Consider the following 25,564-nt stretch of genomic DNA (forward strand, 5'->3'; position numbering starts at 1 on the left):
TGTAGGTTTTGGTATGTTGTGAAGGAGGTAAGAACATATAATGGAGAAAAGATAATTTGTTCATTAAGTGATACTGGGAAAAGTGGACAGTTACATGTAAAAAAAAAGGAAATTAGAACATTCTCTGACACCACATACAAAATTAAAAAGTGGAATAAAACCTTAATGTGAGACTCAAAGCCATAAAACTCCTAGAAGGGAACATAGGCAGAACACTTTTATGTAAGTCATAGCAGTATTTTTTTTTGCATCTGTCTCCCTAGGCAAAGGAAACAAAAGCAAAAATGAACAAATGGGACCTAATTAAACTTAAAAGTTTTTGCACAGCAAAGGAAATTATCAACAATACTGAAAGGCAACATACTGAATGAGAAAAGATGTTTGCAAATCATATGACGAAAAAGGGGTTAGCATATATAATCAGCTCACAAAACAATATATATATATATATATAAAAAAACAAACAACCCAATTAAAAAATAGGCAAAAGATCTAAATAGTAATTTTTCAAAAGAAGACATACTGTTGGCCATGGGCACATGAAAGTATATTCAACATCACTAATCATCAGAGAAACACAAGTCAAAACCACAATGACTCAAATGTATTCTTTTTTATGGCTGAGTAATTTTCAATTGTGTATATACACCACAACTTCTTTATCCACTCATCTGTCAGTGGACATCTAGGTTGCTTCCATGTTCTCAGTTCAGTTCAGTTCAGTCACTCAGTTGTGTCCAACTCTTTGTGACCCCATGAATCGCAGCACGCCAGGCCTCCCTGTCCATCACCAACTCTCAGAGTTCACTCAGACTCACGTCCATCGAGTCAGTGATGCCATCCAGCCATCTCATCCTTTGTCATCCCCTTCTCCTCTTGCCCCCAATCCCTCCCAGCATCGGAGTCTTTTCAACTCTTCACATGACGTAGCCAAAGTACTGGAGTTTCAGCTATAGCATCATTCCTTCCATGTTCTAGCTATTGTAAATAGTGCTGCAATGAACAATGGGATACATGTGTCTCTTTCAATTTTGGTTTCCTCAGGGTTTATGCCTAGAAGTGGGGTTGCTGGGTCATATGGTGGTTTTATTCCTAGTTTTTTTTTTTTTTTTTTAAGGAATCTCCATACTGAGGTGGATGAACCTAGAACCTATTATTCAGAGTGAAGTGAGTCAGAAAGAGAAAGATAAATACTGTATTCTAACACTTATATACAGAATCTAGAAAAATGGTACTGAAGAATTTACTTACAGGGCAACAGTGGAGAAGCAGACATAGAGAATAGACTTATGGACATGGGGAGAGGGGAGGAGAGGGTGAGATGTATGGAAAGAATAACATGGAGACTTACATCACCATATGTAAAATAGATAGCCAATGGGAATTTGCTGTATGGTTCAGGAAACTCAAACAGGGGCTCAGTATCAACCTAGAGGGGCGGGATGGGGAGGGAAGTGGGAGAGAACTTCAAAAGGAGGTGATATATGTATACCTATGGCTGATTCATGTTAAGGTTTGACAGAAAAGAGCAAAATTCTGTAAAGCAATTATACTTCAATGAAAAATAAATAAATTAAACAAACAAACAAACCCACAATGAGCCATCACCTCACACTTCTTAGAATGAGTATCATTAAAAAGGCTACAAATAACAAATGTTGTCAAGGATGTAGTGAAAAGGGAATCCTAATGCACAATTAGTGAGAATGAAAATTGGTGCAGCCACCATGGAAAACAGTATGAGGGGTCTTCAAAAAACTAAAATTATAACTCCCATATAATCCAGCAATTCCACCTCATATGATTTAACAATATCTAAAGAAAACAAAAACACTAATTTGAAAAGATACATACACCTTAATGTTCATAGCAACATTACTTACAATTTCCATGATACAGAAACAACCTAAGCTACCATCAAGCTATTTATGTTTTTGATGTAAAGTGTAAGCTTTATAGACAGCATACTGTTGGATTTTATTTTTAAATACAGTTTTATAATAATCTTTTCTTTGCCTTATGGTTGGATTGTTTAATCTATTCTACTTAATGTTATTATTATTACAGTTGAATTTTGATACTATTTTGCTTTGTGTTTTCTTACAGCTCATGAATATGTTTGTCTTGTGTTCCTTATTTACTATTTCTCTTTGTTTTGAATGGCTATTTTCTAGTATATCTTTCCCAATTGTTTTAAATATTTTTACAATATTTTTGAGAGTTTTCTTAGTGGTTGTTCCTGGGTTTCCAATATTTAGACTAATTTATCAAACCTACTTCAGATTTACTCTAACATACTGACTTGATGGACGTGAGTCTGAGTGAACTCTGGGAGTTGGTGATGGACAGGGAGGCCTGGTGTGCTGCGATTTACGGGGTTGCAAAGAGTCGGACACCATTGAGAGACTGAAAAACAAAACAAAACTTGTATTTTAATTTGGCTTTGCTATTTGTTAGGTTTTTTATCTTAGGTAAGTCAATTTTTTCCTTATGCCTTTGAGTTAGCCTGTGATTTTTAAAATTTAATTAATTTATTTTAATTGGAGGTTAATTACTTTACAATATTGTAGTGGTTTTTGCCATACATTGACATGAATCAACCATGGGTATACATGTGCCCCCCATTCTCAACCTTCCTCCCACCTCCCTCCTTTAAGGTCTCATACTGGCAGATCTAGATCCATAAATTTTTAAACCTGTGAGTAGGTTCATCAATACCATTAAAAAGTAATGGGTACATCATTAAAAAGAAGCACTGAATCATATATATTACCATATGTAAAATAGATAGCTAGTGGGAATTTGCTATATGACTCGGGGTGTTCAAACCTGGTGCTCTGTGAATGACAACCTAGAGGTTGGGATGGGGTGAGAGGTGGGAAGGAGATTCAAGAGGGAGGGGGGATATATATATATATATATATATATATATATATATACATATGGCTGATGCATGTTGATATATGACAGAAATCAACATAATATTGTAAAACAATTCTCCTCCTATTAAAAATAAATGAATTTTAAAAAGAAAATTTTAAACCTTAGAAAGATTAAAAAACCATACATTCTATTAGTGGAATTCATCAGCTTTTGGTGATCAATTTGCATTACAAAACATGCATCCTTATGCTTGCTGATGAACAATATATTTGGAGCAGAGTTGTAAGTGCTCTATCAAAAGAATATGTGATTATGATTATTAGCCTGAAAATTGGCAGAATTACTGGAAGAATTACTAGATACATGGCTTTGGGTAAGTCTCTTAACCTTTCTGCGCCTAATTTTTAAGTATAAAGGAAGAATAATAACTGTAACTGCGACATGGCATTGTTGTGCAGATTATGTTATTAGGTAAATAAATATGGGAAAAGCACTTAGAATATTACCAGGGGTATAGTAATGTTCAAGAATAGTTTTCTGTTGCTATTATTATTATTATTACCCTGACGTTTTTCTAACCCATACTGAGTATTCAAGGCTTCTGGGTGCTTTACAAAGCTCACTGGTTAAAACGTTCCTTTTCTTCAACCATCAATCCTGCCTATAGCAATGGAACCTTGCTATCATCTAAGCCTTTTCAGTTAAATGAGAAGGAAATCCTAGTTGCCAGAGCAAGTGGTGAGAGGTCATGGTGCTCCAGTGTGAAGGATGAGCTAAAAAATCTTCCAGGGACTATGACTGAAATAAATATTTTCTGCTTTTTCAGTCATGTAGTGTCCAGTGTTAGGAACTGGTTTGGAACTTAACCAGTGGTCCTTTCCTCCCACTGAAGCAAAAAAGACTGTATTAAGAAGAAAGTCTGTAAGATTCAGGTTCTTGCCTTTGTTTTATTAAAGGTTTCAAGGCATTTGTTAAGTAATGCAAAATAAGTAATTAAATGACCTCTTTTCTTGGAACACTGCCCAGGTTTATAAAGGCACTGTGTTCATTTAGAGAACTTAAGAGTCATCAAAATTGTTAGTGGGACCCTAAGCCATAGGCATAGTAAAAATCCTTTGGTTACATCTGTACTGTTTCTAAGGAAACTAGCATAGTTTTGAGTCTTATAATTTGGGGTGAATTCACCCAGTCGTTTGATATTGTTGGCAGAAAAGAAAAAGGGATTTGGGTTTGCGATGTTTAGATCTTAAGCATCTGACTGTTCTTTCCCTAGTGTGTAAATTCCCAGTTGGAAGTTTGTCATATTTTGACACTCTCTATTCAGTTAAAATGAAATTTACACCCTCCCAGGTAGTTCTGAAAGCACTTTTTTCAGCTGCATATTCATCCCTTACCTCCCAGTAGCAAAGACATCAGCAACTCAATGAAGGCATTTTTAAAAGGACATTTTGGGTTAAGTTGTGTGGGCTATAAACTGGTTGTTTGGAAAACACCTTGGAAAGCTTTAATTTCCCCCCTTCCACCTTATAAATATTAGAGCAAGCAGAACCAGAATGTTCACAGTGAGGATTTTGAGATGCAAACCAAAGGAGATGGTAGTGGATAAGCTTTAATACTTTCTTGTTAATAGGACTTTTTATTTATATGTTTGTACCCTTTGTTGTAAAATAACACCTTGATGTGGACTTGTTTGTAACGGATGAAATGACACAGGTTTTCAGCTAATGAGTAAAATAAGACAAAATAAAACAAAATAAAATAAAAGAAATGTTGCTACTCTACTTAAGAGTTTTTGAGAACATTATTAATATTAATTTTGAATTAAGCACATATAGACCCTATCCTCTTAAAGTTTGCAGTTGGGAGAGACTGACAATCAAATTATCATACAAGTAAAAAAAAAAATTGCCACATCTTATAAACTTATACCTGTGATGAATACACTGAACCAAAGGTCCATAATGCGGTAAGACCATATAATAAGTGTATGTAACCTGAACTAGGGATAAGGAAAGGTTCCCTGAAGACATGATTACTGTGATAAATTCCAAAGGAGGAGTAGGAATTACCTTGGTGAAGGGGAAGCTAGAGAAAGGGAGAGTGTTACAGGCAAGGGAACTAATGTGTGGAAAGGGATATGGTGTGAAGGATAATATATCATTCTAGGAAGCTGAAGTTAGTCAGTTAGGCTAGAGTTCAGAGAAGGAGTGATGCAAGAAGGCCATGTGACCCAGTGAAATGGTAAATAATCTAGGAGTCATTTGTGAGATTAATCAGAAAGGTACTTGGGTACCTTAAGGAGAAATGAAGGCAGATGAGTTGAAAGACTGAGGAATATTAATCCAAAGAGGAGAAAGATAATGAGCTGATCATACAGACAAATAGACAGTGACCATGACTAAAATTTCCTTGTGGCTCAGTTGGTAAAGAATCTGCCTGCAATGCAGGAGACCTGGGTTCGATCCCTGGGTTTGGAAGATCCCCTGGAGAAGGGAAGGGCTACCCACTCCAGTATTCTGGCCTGGGGAATTCTATGGACTATATAGTCCATGGGGTTGCAAAGAGTTGGACACGACTGAGTGACTTGCACTTTAACTTTTACTTTCTATGACTAACATTTGACTTTAATCATTGTGGTTCACTGAGTTGCTACAATTGAGCCCTCTGGCAAAAAAGCTCTTATCATACTTTTTTTCTCCTCTTCACAAACCAGTTTCATTTTCCCCTCATCTCATTCTACACCTACTGCATCTGATCACTTATTATCTGGCCCCCTGAAAAGATTTCTGCTTGTTTTCTTGGCTTATTTAAATACTAATTTTCTATCAAAGTCCAGTGTGAATTCCACTTCTTCTGGGAAGCCCTTCTGGCCTTATCCATGGGATGTCATCTCCATCCTCTGATCCATTACAGAACTTACTCTCCATATAATGAGTTTAATATTTTTTTTGAAATTTCCTTTGGTATCTCACCCTTTCATGTGTCTTGTGTCCCCAGCTAGACTGTGAGGCACTGCAGGACAGTGACTATGTCTTTCTCTTGTAGATTGATAAATATGCCAAGGACTGATCCAGGCTCAGAGTGGGTGAATGACCATTTGTGGAGACATAGCCAATTCTGCAACTGACAGAAATAGACATACCTGAGATAAGTGGAGAGGGGAACAGAAGGAGCAGAGACTGGGAGTGGGGGAGAAGGAAAACAACAGAGAAAGTGCTTTTTAGAATCAGTCACAAATAATAAGGCTAGTATCAGCTTCACACTTGCTTGCTCATCTTGACTCTTAGTGAAAAGTCACAATAGAGCTATAGAAAGAGGGAGAATTAATAAAGATGAAGCATGCCTTATTTGCGAGGAAGCTTAATTATATAGACCAAAGTTTTAAAGCAGTCAGAGAATCCCTCAGTTCTCCAGGAACACCACTCTGCCCAGAGTAAGAAAGCATCTTATCCCTGGCCCAAGAGTTTCATTCCAGAGAAGGGGGAGGGGTGGCTGCTGGTGGTAGCATTGGTAGTGAGTGGAGATAGAGGAGAGAAGGATGAAGGGAGCTGACAGAAGGGAAGAATTAGTGAGAAGTTACAGATGGGTGAATGAATTTCTGCAACAAATTCAAATGAATGAGAGGGAGGGAAACAAACAAACAAACAAACAAACAAACCCAGTGTGAGCAACCAAGGTGGTAAACCTATGGGAAAAGAACTTGCCCAGGGGGAAGTAGGTATGCAGTTGAAGATAAGTTCCCATTATAAACAAATTGCATCTGTTCTATTTATTTTGGTTTTTAAAAAAACTCTAAAAAATCTCATGGTAACTAGATGTCCTTCCAGGAAGTTATTTAAGCAAAGTGTAGACTCTGCTTTTGCCACAGAACACTCTCTAGTACATGGAAGGTGGGTACTAAAGCTCTGGGACCCCAGCACATCTCCATCTGAGGGCACTTCACTGGTTTAAGTAAGTGAGTATAGTATTAAATTTCATTTTGTTGTGGTGGTAGGAGATTTAATTTTACATAGGTAGGAGTGTATTTTGCATAGGAGTGTATTTATGGTTCCAATCACTTTGCCTTTCTCTGTCCCTATTATTATTAATATTATTATTGTAATTATTTTAAACAAGTTGGAACAAATATGGGCTGCTCAAAAGTGAAACACTCCTCCCAGTCTGGAGTTTCGTCTCATCCTCCTCATTAGAATTGTAAGGGATGGGGGAAGATAGCAGTCCTGCAGCAAAGACAGGCACACAGGCTTTCTCAGAGGATTTATTGCCCAGGGAAGACATTATTTTATATTGTGAAGTGGCACTTAAGCCGCCAGTTCTTGACTGTGAAAACTGCTTTTCCTGGGCAATGCTCTTTAAGGAAAAACTTCTTCAGTCCAGTGATTGGTGACTGAGGGAACCGTGGAGCACAGAGGATTGGGCGGGATCTTGGCTCCTAATAATGCCTTCTTATCCAATGAAAAGCATTTCCTATTGAGACCCCCAAGAGTTCCCCAGGCCCTCCGCTCAGGCCCGGACTTGGGGCCTTTTCTTGTGTCTCGGTTGTAAAGGCATGCCAGCTACAGCATTCAAGAGGGCCGTTCTTTAACAAAGGGAAGGAGATAAATGTAAATAAGCTCACATTTTCAGAAGGAGCAGTTTGCTGTAAGAAGCTTCAGCAGCCAGAGTCTGCTACTTTGGGCTGGGATAAACTTTCCCTGTAAAAAATAGTAATAGATCAAAATATGCACTTCTAAAGTGCGAGTTTCCCGTTTACATGTTTATTACCTAATTGTCTACAGGCATGAGCACACTCTGTCATCTAGCACACTCTTTCTTGGGGTAAGTCTCTTTGAGAAAGATTTGATTCGGGCGTTTGGGGGTGGGGGATGGCGTAACAAACTTCAGTGGAAGCACTGAGGCTTTGAGGGTTTGGGGAAAGAAATTAGATTTCAACTCTGAAGTGCTGAACAGGGATCTTCGTGTTGAATGGTTACAAAAGAGGATTTCTATTGTTTTGGTAATAATACTGTTTTAGTGGAAGATATACAATATTTTCAGGCTTTTTCATGTTAACACAGTTGTCCTAAAAAGCTGATTTAAAATCACAGAGTAAAGCAATTTATAAATTTATTTGGCTAGCTTTATATTTCTTTGGTTTGCAATTGATTGTGAGCTAATGTGGCTTCTATTATGATGAGGTTTCTTCTGGTAAAACTATACAGCAGCATGCCTTTGATGCCTAATTGATTTGTGGAGAATGTGACATTTGCTTTGTTGAATAATTCATGAATAATCCATAAAGGAAGAAACAGTTTAATGGAAAACTAATTCTGGCATAAATGGAATTTGCTCTTGTATGTGAAATTAATTACCATTTTCCAAACAAATGCAATAATGTGACATTTAAAATTATCTTCCTGTATATCCTGAATATTTTTAAGATTTTTCTTTTTACTTACAAGATTTTGTTGAATTGATAAATATTGTATTTTAGTTACTTTGTTTTAGGAAATTGAGCACTGTAATTTATTATTCCACTATGGAAAGGACCAGGCAAATTCTAAGATTAGAATATTTCAGAGCTTAGTTGGGTTGTTCACTTTGCTACCTTACCAAATTATACCAACTTTCTTTTTCCTTAGCTAATATGAAGAAGACAGCAATAATAACTTAAGCTCCAAATTATTCAGTGGCTTTGAAACGTTTATTTTTCAGAACCGAATTTCAAATAACATATCTCATCGACATAGACTGTAAATTATTTTGCCTTGTCACAGATGAAATGTGCTCTTGATGAAAAAGATGAGTTCAGCTAATACACTTGATGGCCGCTATACTCTAAAGCATCTCCTGCTAATCGGAGATGCAAATGAAAGCCTTATTGGAACAAGCAGACCAGCCTTTCACAAAAGTTAAAAAGAGGACTTGGAATATGACTTACAGAGATAGGCTAAGTTTAGCTAAAGCTTAATTTATTCAATTCCATCTGACAGAAACTGTAATGAAAATTGTTGCCCTTACTGTGGTGTGGTCAAAGATAAATTGTGTAGTTGCCTTTTTTCTGTCTATATGGTCATTGTGTACTCTTGGCCTTTTTAAGGGAGAGGAGAAAGCTTAATGTACTTGTGAATATTAGTACTAAAAATTGGGAGCTTAATAGGAATTCACCTACCATTGGTTATCCAGTCCCACTTTTAGTAGATAAATGATTGGTTATTAGAGGAAAGCATAGGATAGGTAGTCTACTGATTCCTTATAGTTATGTTCTGAAGTATTTCAATAACCTTATATTTTGAGGAGAGAGGTGACTGGGGAACAGGTAGAATAGGTCAAGGATTAAGACCTAGACAATTAGAGCTGATATGAGCATGAGGAAAGAGGAGGAGGAAAATGAGGGTATCAGGGAGACTTTACCATATAAATGCCAGCTTGATCTGTGATTCTTAGATTCTGATAAAAATTAATAATATTTACTTCTGGTGTTAAATCTAAACTATATATAGTAATGGATGTTGACTAGACTTGTGATGATCATTTCACAATGCATACAAATATCAATCAAATCATCATTATAATATATACTTTAATAATATGTCAATTATACCTCAATTAAAAATAAAATAAATTAGCAGTAGTTTTACTGAGTCTAATAAAAATTAACTCCCCTTATCTCAGACTTTGAGGGATTAATTTTTTTTTTTTGCAGTGACAAATGGGAGCAGGTGAAAACAACTGATAGGAGGGAATAGCCAGTAAAGTCACACTGCCATGACGCCAGTTGAAGGCTGCTAATAATCAAGGCAAAGATGGAGGAAAATGAGAAACTGAGGACCAGAAGGGGACTGTGACTTGGTCTCACACAGTTAGCTAGTGATGGGGCTGGATATGGCTACAATGAATTAATACCAAATATGAAAACTTCTAGGTATTTGAACTTCTTAGTTTTCTTTGATTCTAAACAAAAAGAAGTTTTTTCTTTATAATCTGTGTCAATTGTGAAAGCCATAAAAGAAATGTTAATGGTTCTTTCTTTAAGATAAACCAATAAAATAATATTAATTTCTTTCCAGGAATACTGGTCTCTGGAGGAGTGTGAAAATCAATTCTCCTTAATGTTAAGGTGATCTCAAATATATTTAAAATTGTCTCATGATTTTATTTTTAAGTTTTGATTCCTTTAGATTAGAGAAAATTTATTTCAGGAGAGTTCAAGCATAGCAGTCTACTTTGTTTTGTTTAGGCCACCTTCAGAGGGGAGTGAAATGTGATGATAGTATAAGTTTGCCACTTTACAGGCAGTAAGTGCTACTTGTGAGAATACTATTGCAGAATATTTCTGGTTCTATACAGTTATTTTAGGTAGAATTGTGATTTGAAGATGTTACAGACAAGCTATATTAGGTTGGCCTAGGACATTCTAGTAGAGGCAGTGGTGACTGTCAGTGTGCTAATATCCAGTAATTGAAGACTTGCTTATATGACTACAGTTCAGAGAAGGAAGAAATCCAGCTGGACTAGGGATGCAGGTTAGAGACAAGGCAGTAAGGTCTCCACATGTTGTTCCAGTCTTCTTTTCTCTTCCCCTATGAAGGCTCCTGCTCAATAGTAATAGTCATTGCCAGGGAAAAAGAAAGGAGAAAAACAACGACAACAAAACCCAAAGAACCAATACAACTTCAATCAAAATAAAGAAATGTCCTTTGTTCAATTATTTTTAATATAAAGTAATCTGAGTAAACTCCAGAAAATAGTGAAGGACAGGGGAGCCTGGCATGCTGTAGTCCATGGTGTCACAAAGAGTCAGACACATCTTAGTGACTGAATAACAACAACAAAAACAATTACCTTATAAAGTGGAAGAAGTATTTTATGCCTTTTGTCACTAGTTATCCTTAAATGATTATAAGTTACATAAACTCATGGACATTGTGTGTGTTAATTAATAAAATATGACATAGAAGTAACAAGTTTCGAAAATAAAATGTTATCAGCAACTCTGTAATAATGAAATCGAAAGCATTTATATACCATTTTTAAATGTGTTGGCTCTCATTTACTCTGATTTATGTCATATAATTGGAGAAGGCAATGGCAACCCACTCCAGTACTCTTGCCTGGAAAATCCCATGGATGGAGGAGCCCAGTAGGCTGTAGTCCATGGGATCGCAAAGAGTCAGAACGACTGAGAGACTTCACTTTCACTTTTTATTTTCATGCATTGGAGAAGGAAATGGCAACCCACTCCAGTGTTCTTGCCTGGAGAATCCCGGGGACGGTGGAGCCTGGTGGGCTGCCATATATGGGGTTGCACAGAGTCAGACACGACTGAAGCGACTTAGCAGCAGCAGCATATCATATAATCATTTTTTTTAACCTTATGATTTTGGTATACATTTTATTGAAAAATTCTGTCCATGACATGCTATTGTGATCATTTCTATTTCACAGCATCCATTGGAGGAAATCTCTAACCATAGTACCTCCAGAAAGTTCATTGATCAACCAAGTCTTGGATAAAATTAGTGCCAGAATTTGGTTTGAACTAATGTGGTGAGTACCACTGTCCTGGTAATAACTCTCTCTAAAATTCTTAATTTTATTCTCCAACGTTTTTTCTAGCCAGTGTTTCCAGTTTATTACAGATTATACAATTTAAAAAATCCAGAATGTATGGAAGAGTTTCATTTGTTTATAGTAATCCAGGCAGATTTGGGGTGGAAAAATATTGATTCTTTGGTTTAAACCTTCTCTGCCACTGGTATATACCTTTAGCAATGGGAGGCATGACTTTTGTTCACATTATCAGGATCAGTATGCAAGTATATCAGATGAATTGATATGCAAATTGGTAACTAATTTACTTGTTCAAATATGAGAAATAAATTCAGATTCCTACCTGGCATTTATGAACCTCATAGGATTTGGAAATAGGTTCTTTTAGGAATACCTAAAAATTTCCTCAAAATGTCTGGGGCTTCTGCTAAGATCAGATATTAAGTTTCAAGACTCTAGACAATTTCATAATATTAGGTTGAACAATTTATCTACAGTTGTCTTACTGTATATCTTACTGCTAAGGAAAATTCTGCTTTAGTAGGAATGATGAGGTCTTTGACCCCATCATGTTGAGCACTAAATCATATTATTTTTCAAATGTAAGACTGTGTTTTCAGATGAAGGGTTAGTGAGAGACTAGAATAATTTTTTGGTGAAAAAAAAATTAAGTTAATCACTAAGGATAGAACTGCTCAGATTAGGATATATGTCAATTTCCTGCTCATTTCAAATAAAGCAGGAGGACAAAACAGTCATAACAATCTTAGTGTGAACCAAATTTAACAGAAAGAGATTTCTTCAAAAGGATATTTCTTAAATAAACAATAAATAAGGATAAAAAAATAAATGAGGCTTATTAATCTAAACATTTGACACAGAGAGAGGCTTGTTTGAGATGAGACCTGATATAGATGAATTTCCCAGCTCAGTTATGGAGTGAAACATTTACCAATGGTTTCCTCCATATGTAATTTTATATGGCTAGATTGTGTTTTGAAAACTATTATGAAACAGTAACCAGTGCACAGAAACATCAATTGGAACCATGTGTTTGATTGTGACCTGTGCTTGTGACTTGGCCTAGAAGATTTCCTTAAGCAGTCTTCTCTGTTAGCAGCCACTCGTCTGAGGAACGGCAATCTGGATGTATTCCCTATTACTCCAGTGGGATAGTTTTAATCTATATTTTTGCAACATTTTTGTATTTTTTAGTTTGTGTCACTGCTAAATATTTATAGACAAAGACCCAATAAGTTTCAGCTTCCTCTGAAAACTATTGTGGCAGTGTTCCTAAGCTTCGACCAGAGTAGAAAGAGGAAATGACTCTGGGGATCAGAAGCACTCTGATCTGACCCAAGCTCATTAAAAAGGGAGCCAAGTAAGGAAAATTGAGTATTCTCTTCCTTTAAGGCCTTGTCTCCCTGAATTTTGGATTGTCTTCTGTAAGGAACAAAAGCAAGTCAGCCTTTCTGGGCTACTGGGAATATGCCAGAAATTAGACCCTTGTTTTCAATATATCATCTGAAAATTTAGCACTTAGTAAAGTGATTTAGATATTCATCTTTACAGGAAAAAAGGGCTAACTCTACTTCCTCTAGTAGCCCCAAAGACCCCAAGCATGTTATATTTCGTTATCATTAGAAATTTTTTATAAAGGAAAAACATTGTGAACACTACTGTGAACTGTCTGAACTGGCTCCATATGTGTAGGTCAAAGTTAAAAAATTCATGAAGGTCAGATTTCTTTTTGGCCAACCTCCAGGTGACTTGCTTCCTGCTTGTTGTCACTGAAAATACATCCACTCAGCACGCTGAACCCCTAGGTGATTAATTTAGAATAATTGGCTGTAAAGGTCCTCACAAGATAATAGTCTAATGCTACTTGCAGTCAAAGATGTAATTAACTGTGTCAGTCTAATTTTTGTTTCTTCTTCATCTCATCTGAAGGTCAAGTGTTGGCCCTTTGCCTCCATTCAGTATACAATATGTTAGCCATTTAGGAAAATCTAGTGGTTAAAAAAAAACACTGTTTATTTCAGTGGAAAGAAAGGAAAGCCAGTCAGAAAAGAGATCTTGTTTCTCTTTTTCATTGATTTTTTTCTTCAGAATTAGTTTTAAGAGTCAAATGCCTCTGAGTTTTTTTGACCATAGCTCAGTGGGAAGATATTCCTTTTGGTACACACTCCTGGATTTTCCTGTTATGATAAAATTGTGTAGTTAAGGTCGAAATTCAAGGGAAGATTTCTGAAGTAGAGTGTTAGGAGGTGTTAGGAGGAAGATGTGTTACTAATATGAAGTTCAGCATACCAAGAAAGACAGAGACATAGGTGTCCAGCTGTGCTAGATGAAGGGGAATGAAGAAACTGCTGTAATATTTTTTTGTGGTTAGGACTGAATGCTGGGCAAGCTTATAAAGTTACTCACAAACCCTATTGAATCTTCCTAGCCTCAGCTGTGAGGCTCAGAGGTAATGTTTATACAAGGAAGAGAAACTGTATAGCCAAGTTACAGAGCTAACCAATGTCTGAATCAGAAATAGAACTCCTTGCTTCCAGTGCTGTGTTAAATCCCAGCACCACACCCTCTCTGCCAGACAGCAAAAGGTGCTGTGTGTTTGAGCAAGGGAAAGCTGTGAATAGGGCCTTAGTGACAGTTTTCCCATGCTCTCTCTTCAGGATTGGGACTCTAATGCTTTATTGTCTTTGGTCCTTTCTTTCCCACAGAATTTGGTTATGCAAGTAGAAGAACAGAAGTGCCAGGCATTTGCAGACTGTTTGCTGTGGATATAGTGTATATGTTCTGAGAGATATAAAACTGAATAGAAAACTGGGGAGCAAGGCTCAGCTATTTGAAACATGCCATTTTGGGAAGTACAAAATAATACAGAGCCAGTGAGCTAGAAGTATACACTGTAAGGCGATCACCAGTGGGCAGACTGGAGGGACTCTGAGCAAATATGGAAAGTCTTCTATTATGAAAGCATTTTCCAAATAAAATTTATTGACAGTACTTATTGTAGAAGGCAAATACAAGCAGATCATAGTGAATGAGGATTGATTTTAATGTTAGGGGTTTTTCAGTCCCATAATTTCTTTAGATTATGTGATTATGTTAGAGGGATATTTTTGACTATTTTGATTTCTTTCAGAAAAAAAAAAAAAAAGACTTCCAGACTAATGGGTAGCATGTTGGGTGTAAAATAGTATGTAATGTGGTTTAAGCAGTTGAGAAGTTGCCATTGTTTTCATTTCTGCCACCCCCTTGGTGAAGCAATCTGTAGAAACTTAGATTTACAGCTCTCAAAGTGAGGTTTGAACCACATTGACTGAGATTTTCCTGGCTTTTTGTTTTTCTTTTTCAGATTAGATTCATTGACCTTAAGCAGTCGTTGTGTGTACTGTTTTTTTCTGAGAAAAATGGAAGAAGTCAGATGAAGCAAGGTAGAGAGGATGGAATTAGAGGAATTATCTTCCTAGCCCTTAATACAAATTAGATGGAAATAGTGACCTCTCTCCAGCAAGGTCTTCTTTTTTGTGTGTTTTATTCTTCCTTTTCTCTCAATTCTATTTTTCTTTCTCTGCGACTTTCTATGCTATCTTCTCTTCTGCCCTCCCTATCTATTTTTATTTCTTCTTTGTCTGGCTTTTTTTCCTCCTGGACCTTACTTTGTCAAGATTCTTACTATACCCTGCTTTCATATATCAAGGTCGCTTCTGGCAAAAGTTGAGCTGGCTTTTGAGTTGAGCCATTTCATATGAGATGAAATGGCCAAGAAGGAATATGATCTTACAGAAGTGTCAGACTCAGGGAAGGCACACCATAAAGCTCATGAAATGAGAATTCAGAAACAGCACACTTCCAATTTTAACTTTAAACTTTAGCTATTAAAAATGCCAACACTTCTTTTGCACTCTGTTTTCTCCAAAGTCAGCTCTCATTCTAAGCACTACAGTGAGTGAATGTTTGTTTTTTGTTTTTTTTTCTCTCTCTCTCAAATCATGTTCTCTTCCTTCAGGCCAAACACTGGTTGAAGTGACTTCAGACCTCTATATCTCTGGCAGGTTCCTCCTGCCACTCCCTTTTCTGTTATATATGAGGCCCTGTGACCTGTTCCAGGAGTTGGAAAGAAAGAGTTACATAAGGAGGAATCAATTCAGAGAAATGGCTTTCATGTTTTAAAATATAATCATGTGCAAACTCATTACTGGGTATGTCAGGAACAAAGACCACTTTCACTCCATATCCTCTTCATTGAAAATAATTCATTCAGCTGCAACTTATTCATAGTGCATTATAGAGCATTCAGAAGACAGCTTTCCAATGGCAGCTGTTGACCTAGGAGCATGTTAGTAAGATTTCTATATGCACCTTTGAACAATATTGGTTCAGATATCCAACAAAGATAATTAGTCAGTGACCTCCACAGGTACAAGAATGGCTGTTCAACTCAATTCATTTGTATTTAGCCAGAAAAGGCTTTATTGACCTGGCCCATTTTAAAAGCTAAAAGCATGAATGTAGCTCATGGAATGGGCAGTGGGAGAGGGAGTAGGACAATATCCAAGGCTCAGGGTATGGCATGAAAAACCTTGATAAGGGACCACAATCTAAAGGAGAGAAACACTGCGATTGTCATTTGAATTCTCTCTATATAAAGGCATTGTAATGGAGTGAAAAAAGTTTCAGCCAGAAGTTTTAATGTACTGAGGAATTCCTGCCCTCTGAACCTGTATTTTAGAAGAAAAGGTGAATCAACATTTTAATTCAGGAGTTTAGTTGTAACTTTTAAAAGCGGTTTTCCTGGAGGTCCCATATCCACCTTTAGTCTTGTGCAGTAGAACTAATACTCAACAATGAAGTTTAGTAATACCAGAGAGTAGACAATTTAATTTAGAGAAGCTTAATAATCCTCTGGTTAGGAATTTAAAAAGAACACCTGAATTCTGGTTCTTACTATACCATTTACATGTTCTTCCAATTCTGACATTATTGTATTTCTAAATTATATAAGCCTCAGTTTCTGTTTCTGCAACATGGTGTTAAATTCCTGCCTTGCCTATCTTATGGTGTTCTTGTGGGAATCAAATAAAACATGTTTTAGAAGTTAAAAAATTATACAAATTTCCAAGTATTAGCATTGTTTTAACTATCAGAGCTTCCGTATCCCTACTCCTGCTAGCCTAGGGCTCCCAAGGAACAAATACCTTATTTCTGTAAATTGTAATGCTACAGTATTTTGCTTACTGTCTTGAGTGTGGTCCCTCCTGTTCCCGCAAGATACTCTTGTAGTACCATTTAACATATGGTAGGTATTCAAAAGGTACTTGTTAAACTGAACTGAATGTGCATGTTATTTCCAGTCTGTGTGAACAGAATATCTTTTACTCCACAAAAATGGATGGAAGGTAGATTTGATGACTCATTTAATCTTATTTCCCATAGGAGGAAAACATTTCTTACCAGCCTTTAGTCTCAGAGTGCTGAACCCTGCAGTCTGCAGGCCTCCTGAATAAAAGTCCATGGGTGACAGAAGATTCATTGACTTCCAATTCCAAGATTTAAATTCAAACCTCAGACCCAGGTTGGGCAATGCTACTGCCAATAATACTTGCATTGTTGATGATTCCTTCAAGTATAATCTGAATGGTGCTGTCTACAGTGTTGTATTCATCCTGGGTTTGATAACCAACAGTGCATCTCTGTTCGTCTTCTGCTTCCGCATGAAAATGAGAAGTGAGACAGCTATTTTCATCACCAATCTGGCCCTCTCTGATTTGCTCTTTGTCTGCACTCTACCTTTCAAAATATTTTACAATTTCAACCGCCACTGGCCTTTTGGTGATACCCTCTGCAAGATCTCTGGGACTGCATTCCTAACCAACATCTATGGGAGCATGCTCTTCCTTACCTGTATTAGCGTGGATCGTTTCCTGGCCATTGTCTATCCCTTCCGATCCCGTACCATTAGGACCAGGAGGAATTCTGCCATTGTATGTGCTGGAGTCTGGATCCTAGTCCTCAGTGGTGGTATTTCAGCCTCTTTATTCTCCACCACTAATGTCAACAATGCAACCACCACCTGCTTTGAGGGCTTCTCCAAACGTGTATGGAAGACATATCTGTCCAAGATAACCATATTTATTGAAGTTGTTGGTTTTATCATTCCTTTGATACTGAATGTCTCTTGCTCTTCTGTGGTGCTAAAAACCCTCCGTAAGCCTGCTACATTGTCTCAAATTGGGACTAATAAGAAAAAAGTGCTGAAGATGATCACAGTGCATATGGCAGTCTTTGTGGTATGCTTTGTACCCTATAACTCTGTTCTCTTCCTGTATGCCTTGGTGCGCTCCCAAGCCATTACCAATTGCTTGTTGGAAAGATTTGCAAAGATTATGTATCCAATCACCTTGTGCCTTGCAACTCTAAACTGTTGCTTTGACCCTTTCATCTATTACTTCACCCTTGAGTCCTTTCAGAAGTCCTTCTATATCAATACCCATATCAAGATGGAATCTCTGTTTAAGACTGAAACACCTCTGACCACAAAGCCTTCCCTTCCAGCTATTCAAGAGGAAGCTAGTGATCAAACAACACATAATGGTGGTGAATTAATGCTAGAATCCACCTTCTAGGTACAAGAAGTCTCTTTAGGTCCAGATATAGTTTCTTCTATGATTTTCCTATGCTTTGAATAAAAAATTTGAAGCTAATGATATTGAGAATAGATTAATGTACTGAATATAGTCAGATACATTTATTTGAATGTTTATTGTAATACATATATTGTTTTGTTCGATAATTATAGGTCACATCTAATTACAACAGCCAGAAGGAATTGCCAAACTCTTCTTCTGGGTTGGAAATTCATTGTACCACATTATATAAGTCAACAGTAGCCTTGACTTCAGTGATATAGAGGTTACTTAAAAACTTTGAAAAAATATATTTCCATTCCAATATTTGGTAATTAGTTTGGGCCTATAAATATAGAACAAATTCAGGTATTTTTTTTAAACAACCTTTTGTGTTACTACTGATATATACTAGTCTTTTTTTGCTTTTTGAATTGTCATTGAGTTTATTTTAGTACAAGAACATACTTTAGTTTAACATTATTAATAAAAAAGTATCAAATTTAAAAAAGTTAGTAAAATGTATTGTATATATTTTAAAAGCAGAAACATAAATTGTGTTTGTATGAATATTGCTGGGAAGAAATGGAAAATTTCTGGATTTATATATTTGCAGTTACCAGCAGTGTCAGCTTTTAAAAACTTTTCCTTTTTTATCCTATATTAAATTTCTTATATGAAATGTCAAATCCATAAAGCTGCTAAATATGTGCCCAAAACAGGGCAAAATGGAAAATCACATAAAACAACAAATGTTCATAAAAAACTAAGAGAAATCAACATTTTCTTTAAGAATTTTCAATTATTTTTCTTTTGGGAGACTAATTTTTATAAATATTCCATATGTGAAATTTTGAAGCACAGTACAACAAAGCTTCTGCATTTGTGCCCAGGTCAGAAGCAAATTGAAAAAAAAAAAAAGGGACAAAAGTATAACAAAAATATAATAATAAAACAAAAAACTTTCTTAAAACTTGCATCAATCATTTTTTGAGGGAGGGAGCAGAGATCTGTAAATTACTTATGCTTTCATATTAATTTTGGAGCACAATGTAGCCGGAGAGCTGCTGAATTTGTGCCCAGGTTGGGAGCATATTGAAAAAAAAATACATAAACCAAACTAAACCAATGCAAATAAACACACAAAATGAAAACCTATAAAACAATAAAAACCACAAAAATATTCCTAACGCTTGCATTAATATTTTATTTATTATTTGAGTATATGTAAATTTTAAATTACTGTATTATTTGTATAAAATTTTAGAGTACAAGTAGAAATCCAGTACATTTGTGCCCAAGTCAGGACCTAATTGGAAAAAAATAAAAGCAAAATAACTCCTTAGAAAACAATAACAACAACAACACACACACACACACACACACACACACACACACACAAAACTTAGAACTTTTCTTTTCTGAGCATTTTTAAGACTTAAAAGATACTATAACTTTCTTAAGATGCTTTGAATTAAAATGCAACTAGGAAGTTACTAAACTGGCATCTACTTCAGGAGCAATTAAAATCAATATTTAAAAGTATATACAAGGAAACTTTTTGTAACTAATTTAAACAACAAAAGCAGCAAAAACATCTTTAGAATCTCTTACCATTTATTGAATGAAGTATAGATTTAAGAATATTAAAACCTTCAAACTTCTGAGCATGGTATAGCTTGAAAGATTTATGCTCAGGTAAGAAGTAGTGAAAATAAATATCCTGCATACATACTACACACAAATACACACATAATTAAAGCACTGCAAAATAAAACCAAAATATTCTTAAAGTATGTTTTAATCAATTTTTAAAATTATTTAGAAATGTGATAATTTTAAAATGCTAAGACTTCTTAAGTAAAAATTTCAGAAACAACACATTTTGTAAATTGCTGAACTTGCACCAGGGAGTGATTTAAAAAAGATTAAAAACCATAAAATATTGGCAAAAAATTAAAAGTTTTAAAGCAATAAGCTAATTGTTAAAACTCTTATTAACCTTTGTCTTTCAGATATGTGAAGTTACTCAGTCGTGTCTGACTCTTTGTGATCCCATGGACTGTAGCCCACCAGGCTCCTCCATCCATGGAATTTTCTAGGCAAGAATACTGGAGTGGGTTGCCATTTCCTTCTGCAGGGGATCTTCCCGACCCAGGGATCGAACCTGGGTCTTCTGCATTGCAGGCAGATGCTTTACCATCTGAGCCACCAGGGAATCCCACATATATGTAGATTAAAAATACTAAAATTTTAAGATAAAAATTCATGAGCATAATGTCACTCTTAAAAACCGCTAAATCTGTGCCTGGACTAGGAACTAATTGAAAAAAAGGCTAAAACAATAGAAAAATAATAAAACAGAATTCTAAAAAATGGCATTACTTTATCTTCACGATCTAAATTCCTAAAAACAATCAGGCATTATATTGTCTCATGAAAACAAGTTATAGATAGAATATGTAAGACATTAGATTAAGTTAGATGAAATTAGGTTAAGTTAGGTAAAGTTTGGTTGTTAGGTTATATTGTAAGATCAAATTAGTTATCAAAGTATGAATAATATTTTTGTTTCTTTTAGTATACTTTATCTTCTGTTTCTTATAAATATAAACTATATGTGAACTTTTGTTTGTGCCCTTGACTCTCAAAATTATGAAATTTTAAGATTATTACACCAAACCATTTAATAGAATATATTAACCAAGTTGACATATATCAATAAACCAATTTCCTACTGTATAATTTCCATATTTAGTTTTGTTCACTTTTCCATATTTCAATTTATTTTAATTTCAAATTTTATAGTTAATATAGTTTGCTAATGATAAATTTTTTGTCATATTAACAATGTAACCAAACAAAATGTAATGTAAGCTAAATATAAAATTACCTTTTATTTTACATTTAAAAGCAAAAGCAATCATTAAACTATAGTTACAACTTGGATTTTAAGTGCTTATTAAATGTAATAAAATACATTTGGATTATCTAGCAGTTATACTTCGGTCAAATATTTATTCAATTTGCCCTTTTTAGTGAACTATAATTGATATACAATGTTATATTAGTTTCAGGTATGCAGAAGACCTGAATAGACATTTTTCCAAGGAAGATGGTCAACAGGCATATCACATGAAAAGATGCTCAGCATTACTAATCATCAGGGATATGCAAGTAAAATGAGATACCACCTCACATCTGTCAGAATGGCTATTATTAAAAAGACAAGAAACAACAAATGTTGGCAAGAATATGGAGAAAAGGGACCCCTGAACCTTGCCTTTATCTATGGGCATCCAGAGACAATTTTCTTTTATCTTCCCTCCATCCTTCAGAAAAGAACTTATTAAAGGATATTTGATCTCAAATCAATTCCAATACTTTGTTTTTGAAGTTGTCTGAAGACTACTGTACAGTTGCAAAAGGAAAATCCCTGGGTGACTTTTCAGGGATCAAACTGAAAGGTTAAGCTGATTTGTCCAACTTGGCTTTGATTTATTTGCAGTTTATTGCCAAGTTGATGCTTGAATCTGACTTTTCAGATTTGCTGAAATACCCTAGGATGACTGGGAGGCCTGCGGAAAGTCAGGGGGAAAAGTCATCTAACAACAGTGAGATGATTTTGGAAAGAGGTGGCTGACTGATCGATAACTAAAACAAGTGGTGGTCACAGGATAGAAGCACAGGGAATTCCTAGTCATCCTTATGCCTTCCAACTCTCAGGGAAAGCAGTGTCAGCATTTCATAAAGCACATTGTATATTGGTTCCCCACGTGATGACAGCAAACACTGCCTTTTCTAACATCATGACCAGCATGGTCAACCCTAGGCTATGTTTAAAATTATAAGAACTTTGTCATTAGTGACCTTCTAAGCCAGATCCTCAGAAGAAATGGGGATATACCATTGGTTTCACATCCTTATTAACCATCTTCCATCTCTGTCTGTACCCCTAAAGCCCTGCAGTTTATATTTGCTATTATTTACCAAAATCTTTACCTATGTTTCTTGTGGCCCTTTAACATCTCTCCCCACCTCTTACAGAAATAGTACTTCTTTGTGGACCAAAACCAATACATACATGACATAAATGTCTGCCAAGACAGTGACATTGAACAGATTTACATTAAGACACCTCTACCCACTGCTTTTAATTCTCACTTTGGTGTTTGCATCTTATAAAAGGAGTCTGGGTAATTCAAATGACTGAAGCAGTGTTTGGATGGGGAGAGATGACTGTCCTTGCAAATGGTAAATCATCTCATGAACTTCAGCCTCCCTCATCTCATGGTAAGACCTCTGTACTGCCACTCTCTTTTCCCACTCTCTTGACACTACCCTGTGTATTACTGAGTCTAAAACATACAGCACCGTCTTCCAGACAGTCTTTTCTTCCAAAATTGCCCACTGGTGACTAAGAACACATTCTCTCATCCCATATATACTTGGATTATTTCCCTCAAATGTCTCCTGATCCTGGTGGAATTGGTGAAGTGGTTCTTAAAATATGAAACAGTTTGTTTCAATGAAGAAGCCAAAGCACAGATGACTGAGTAAAAATTTGCCTGTATTCAGAGTTTTGAATAGCTATATACTTCCCACTGCTTCACTTCTTTCTCTGTCTGAGTGTCTGGGAATAAAGCTCTTCTGTCCCAAACACCCAGAGAGGTACTGAATCCAGGAGGGCAGAGAAGTAGAGCCAGTGTGAAGCCTAAAATGTGTCAGCGAGGGAAACCAGGCAAGCCCTAAGATTGGGATGACTTGTGCATCCCTTGTATTCCTTCTTATCATGGTGGAGCTCTGCCCTAAAAGATGAAAAGCTTGTTACAAAGAGCCTTCATTGCTCCCACTGATAGTCTAGGATAAACTGTCTGCTCAGCTTTTTACCTTCCTTACTCAAGTTCATTGTCTTCCTCAGTTGAGATTATGGGACTTCTGGACTAGTCTTGACTCAAGGCAGTTTGAGGTTCTTGGGAAAGTTTGGCTGGGGGAGCAACTCATAATTCATTCATTTACTTTTTCAACAAATTCCTTGAACACCAACCGTGTGCCAAACATTCTTCTAGACACTAAGAATGCAGTGGTGAAAATAACAGACAAAAAGGCATTTCAAATCTTATGTTCTAGACTCAGAGCATGGAGAGCTAAAAACAAAAAAAGCTAAAAAGTAATATGACAGATTATAATAAGTGTTATGGAGAGAATAAAATGAAGTAAAGGAGAACACATGCCTGAAACCAAATTTTGGGCTCCACAGCAGTACTGGATTAAAACGTTAAAGATCATAAACATTACAAAGAAAAGGATGCCTCTCTCTAAATCAATTATTTTAATTAAGTTTATGCAATACATAGCAATGCAATTAAAGAAGTGCAAAAAAGTTCTGACTTTAAAACATTACATCACTAATGTTCGTTTTTAAAGGGATTATGCAGCCCTGAATTGTCCAAATTCTGTGGTTAGTCTGTCTACCTTTAGGTGTTTATGCTCTTGCCCAAGCCAAAGACCTCAAAAGGCTACTGAAAACCCAGGCATAGGCAACTTTCAGTTATCAAAGCTGATAATGTTATGGCCTCAGCCTCCTCTCCCTCAGGCTTAATCCTAGAGCAAGAGGCTCACTTGTTTTCTCTCTGTTTCTGCCACTTCCTCTGACTCCCTCTCTCTCTACCATTCTTTTCAAGAAAACTGGTAAAGAACCCACCTGCAATGTGGAGACCTGGGTTCGATCCCTGGGCTGGGACGATCCCCTGGAGAAGGGAAAGGCTACCCACTCCAGTATTCTGGCCTGGAGAATTCCATGGACTGTATAGTCCATGGAGTGGCAAAGAGTCAGACACGACTGAGCGACTTTCACTTTCACTTTAGGGGTTCCCTCATAGCAAGTCAGCAAAGACTGTGCCTGCAATACAGGAGACTTGGGTTCGATTCCTGGATGGGAGAGATCCCATACAGTCCATGGGGTCCCAAGAGTCAGACATGACTTAGTGAATAAACCACCACCACTCCCCTGTGAGGCCAGAATGTGTTTAAATAATAACAATAGCAATATTAATGGACATATTTCAAATGCTCAGTAAGTGTCAGGAAGTAGCACACATAATTTTATTATCTCATTTTAAAGGTGACATAACTGAGGAATTGGGAGCCTAAGTAACATGCCCAAAGTCATACAGCCAATAAAAGGCAGAACCAGGACTTACATATTTATACAGGCTAGTTAAAATCAGCAGCCAAGAAACTTGTTTTAATATATAATAACTAAGTATCAAATGTTTACTATGTGCCAGACACTATGCTTTGTAAGTTCAGTCTCTCAGTTGTGTCTGACTCTTTGTGACCACATGGACTGCAGCACGCCAGGCTTCCCTGTCCATCACCAAATCCCAGAGATTGCTCAAACTCATGCCCATCTCGTTGGTGATGCCATCCAACCATCTTGTCCTCTGTTGTCCCCTTCTCCTCCTGCCTTTAATCTTTTCCAGCATCAGGGTCTTTTCTAATGAGTCGGCTCTTTGCATCAGGTGGCCAAAGTATTGAAGCTTCAGCTTCAGTCCTTCCAATCAATATTCAGGATTTATTTCCTTTAGGATTCACTGGTTGGATCTCCTTGCAGTCCAAGGGACTCTCAAGAGTCTTTTCCAATATCACGGTCCTGAACTGAACACAGTCAAAGGCTTTAGCATAGTCATGAAGCAGAAGTAGATGCTTTCTTGGAATCTTGTGCTTTTTCTATGATCAAATAGATGATGGCAATTTTATCTCTGGTTCCTCTGCCTTTTCTAAATCCAACTTGAACAACTGGAAGTTCTCAGTTCAAGTATTGTTGAAACCTAGCTTGGAGAATTTTGAGCATTACTTTGCTAGTGTGTGAGATGGGTTCAATTGTGCAGTAGTTTGAACATTGGCATTGCCTTTCTTTGTGACTGGAATGAAAACTGACTTTTTCCAGTCCTGTGGCCACTGCTGAGTTTTCCAAATTTGCTTTAATATTGAGTGCAGCACTTTCACAGCATCATCTTTTAGGATTTGAAATATCCAATTGGAATTCCATCACCTCCACTAGCTTTGTTTGTATTGATGTTTCGAAAGGCCCACTTGACTTTGCATTCAGGATGTCTGGCTCTAGGTGAGTGATGACACCATCAAGGTTATCTGGGTCATGAAGATCTATTTTGTATAGTTCTGTGTATGCTTGCCACCTCTTCTTAATATCTTCAGCTTCTTTTAGGTCCATAATATTTCTGTCCTTTATTGTGCTCATCTTGTAAGAAATATTCCTTTGGTATATCTAGTTTTCTTGAAGAGATCTCTAGTCTTTCCCATTCTATTGTTCTCCTCTATTTCTTTGCATTGATCACTGAGGAAGACCTTCTTATCTCTCCTTGCTATTCTTCGGAATTCTGCATTCAGATGGATATATCTTTCCTTTTCTCCTTTACCTTTTGCTTCTCTTCTTTTCTCAGCTATTTGTAAAGCCTCCTCAGACAGCCATTTTGCCTTTTTGCATTTCT

The 25,564-nt window shown here is 36.4% G+C and overlaps 1 protein-coding gene and 1 non-coding gene across 2 annotated transcripts; one reads left to right on the top strand and one right to left on the bottom strand.

The window, feature by feature from the left end:
* Positions 1-7,366: 7,366 nt before the first annotated feature.
* On the top strand, positions 7,367-20,195 carry LPAR4 (lysophosphatidic acid receptor 4). The gene is made up of 4 exons (XM_025276391.3): positions 7,367-7,701; positions 9,933-9,982; positions 11,311-11,412; positions 16,861-20,195. Exon 4 carries the CDS (start codon positions 16,938-16,940, stop codon positions 18,048-18,050), a length of 1,113 nt encoding a protein of 370 aa, XP_025132176.1. The 5' UTR covers positions 7,367-7,701; positions 9,933-9,982; positions 11,311-11,412; positions 16,861-16,937; the 3' UTR covers positions 18,051-20,195.
* Position 20,196: 1 nt separating this feature from the next.
* On the bottom strand, positions 20,197-20,268 carry TRNAC-GCA. Its single transcript has one exon. It is a non-coding gene; the product is annotated as a tRNA-Cys (tRNA).
* Between the last annotated feature and the right edge of the window lie 5,296 nt (positions 20,269-25,564).

The sequence above is a fragment of the Bubalus bubalis genome, chromosome X (genome assembly GCF_019923935.1).
Source record: "Bubalus bubalis isolate 160015118507 breed Murrah chromosome X, NDDB_SH_1, whole genome shotgun sequence".
Taxonomy (NCBI): domain Eukaryota; kingdom Metazoa; phylum Chordata; class Mammalia; order Artiodactyla; family Bovidae; genus Bubalus; species Bubalus bubalis.

Excerpts from the sequence above, each read along its gene's own strand:
- LPAR4 (XM_025276391.3), top strand. The coding sequence starts at position 16,938 with ATGGGTGACAGAAGATTCATTGACTTCCAATTCCAAGATTTAAATTCA.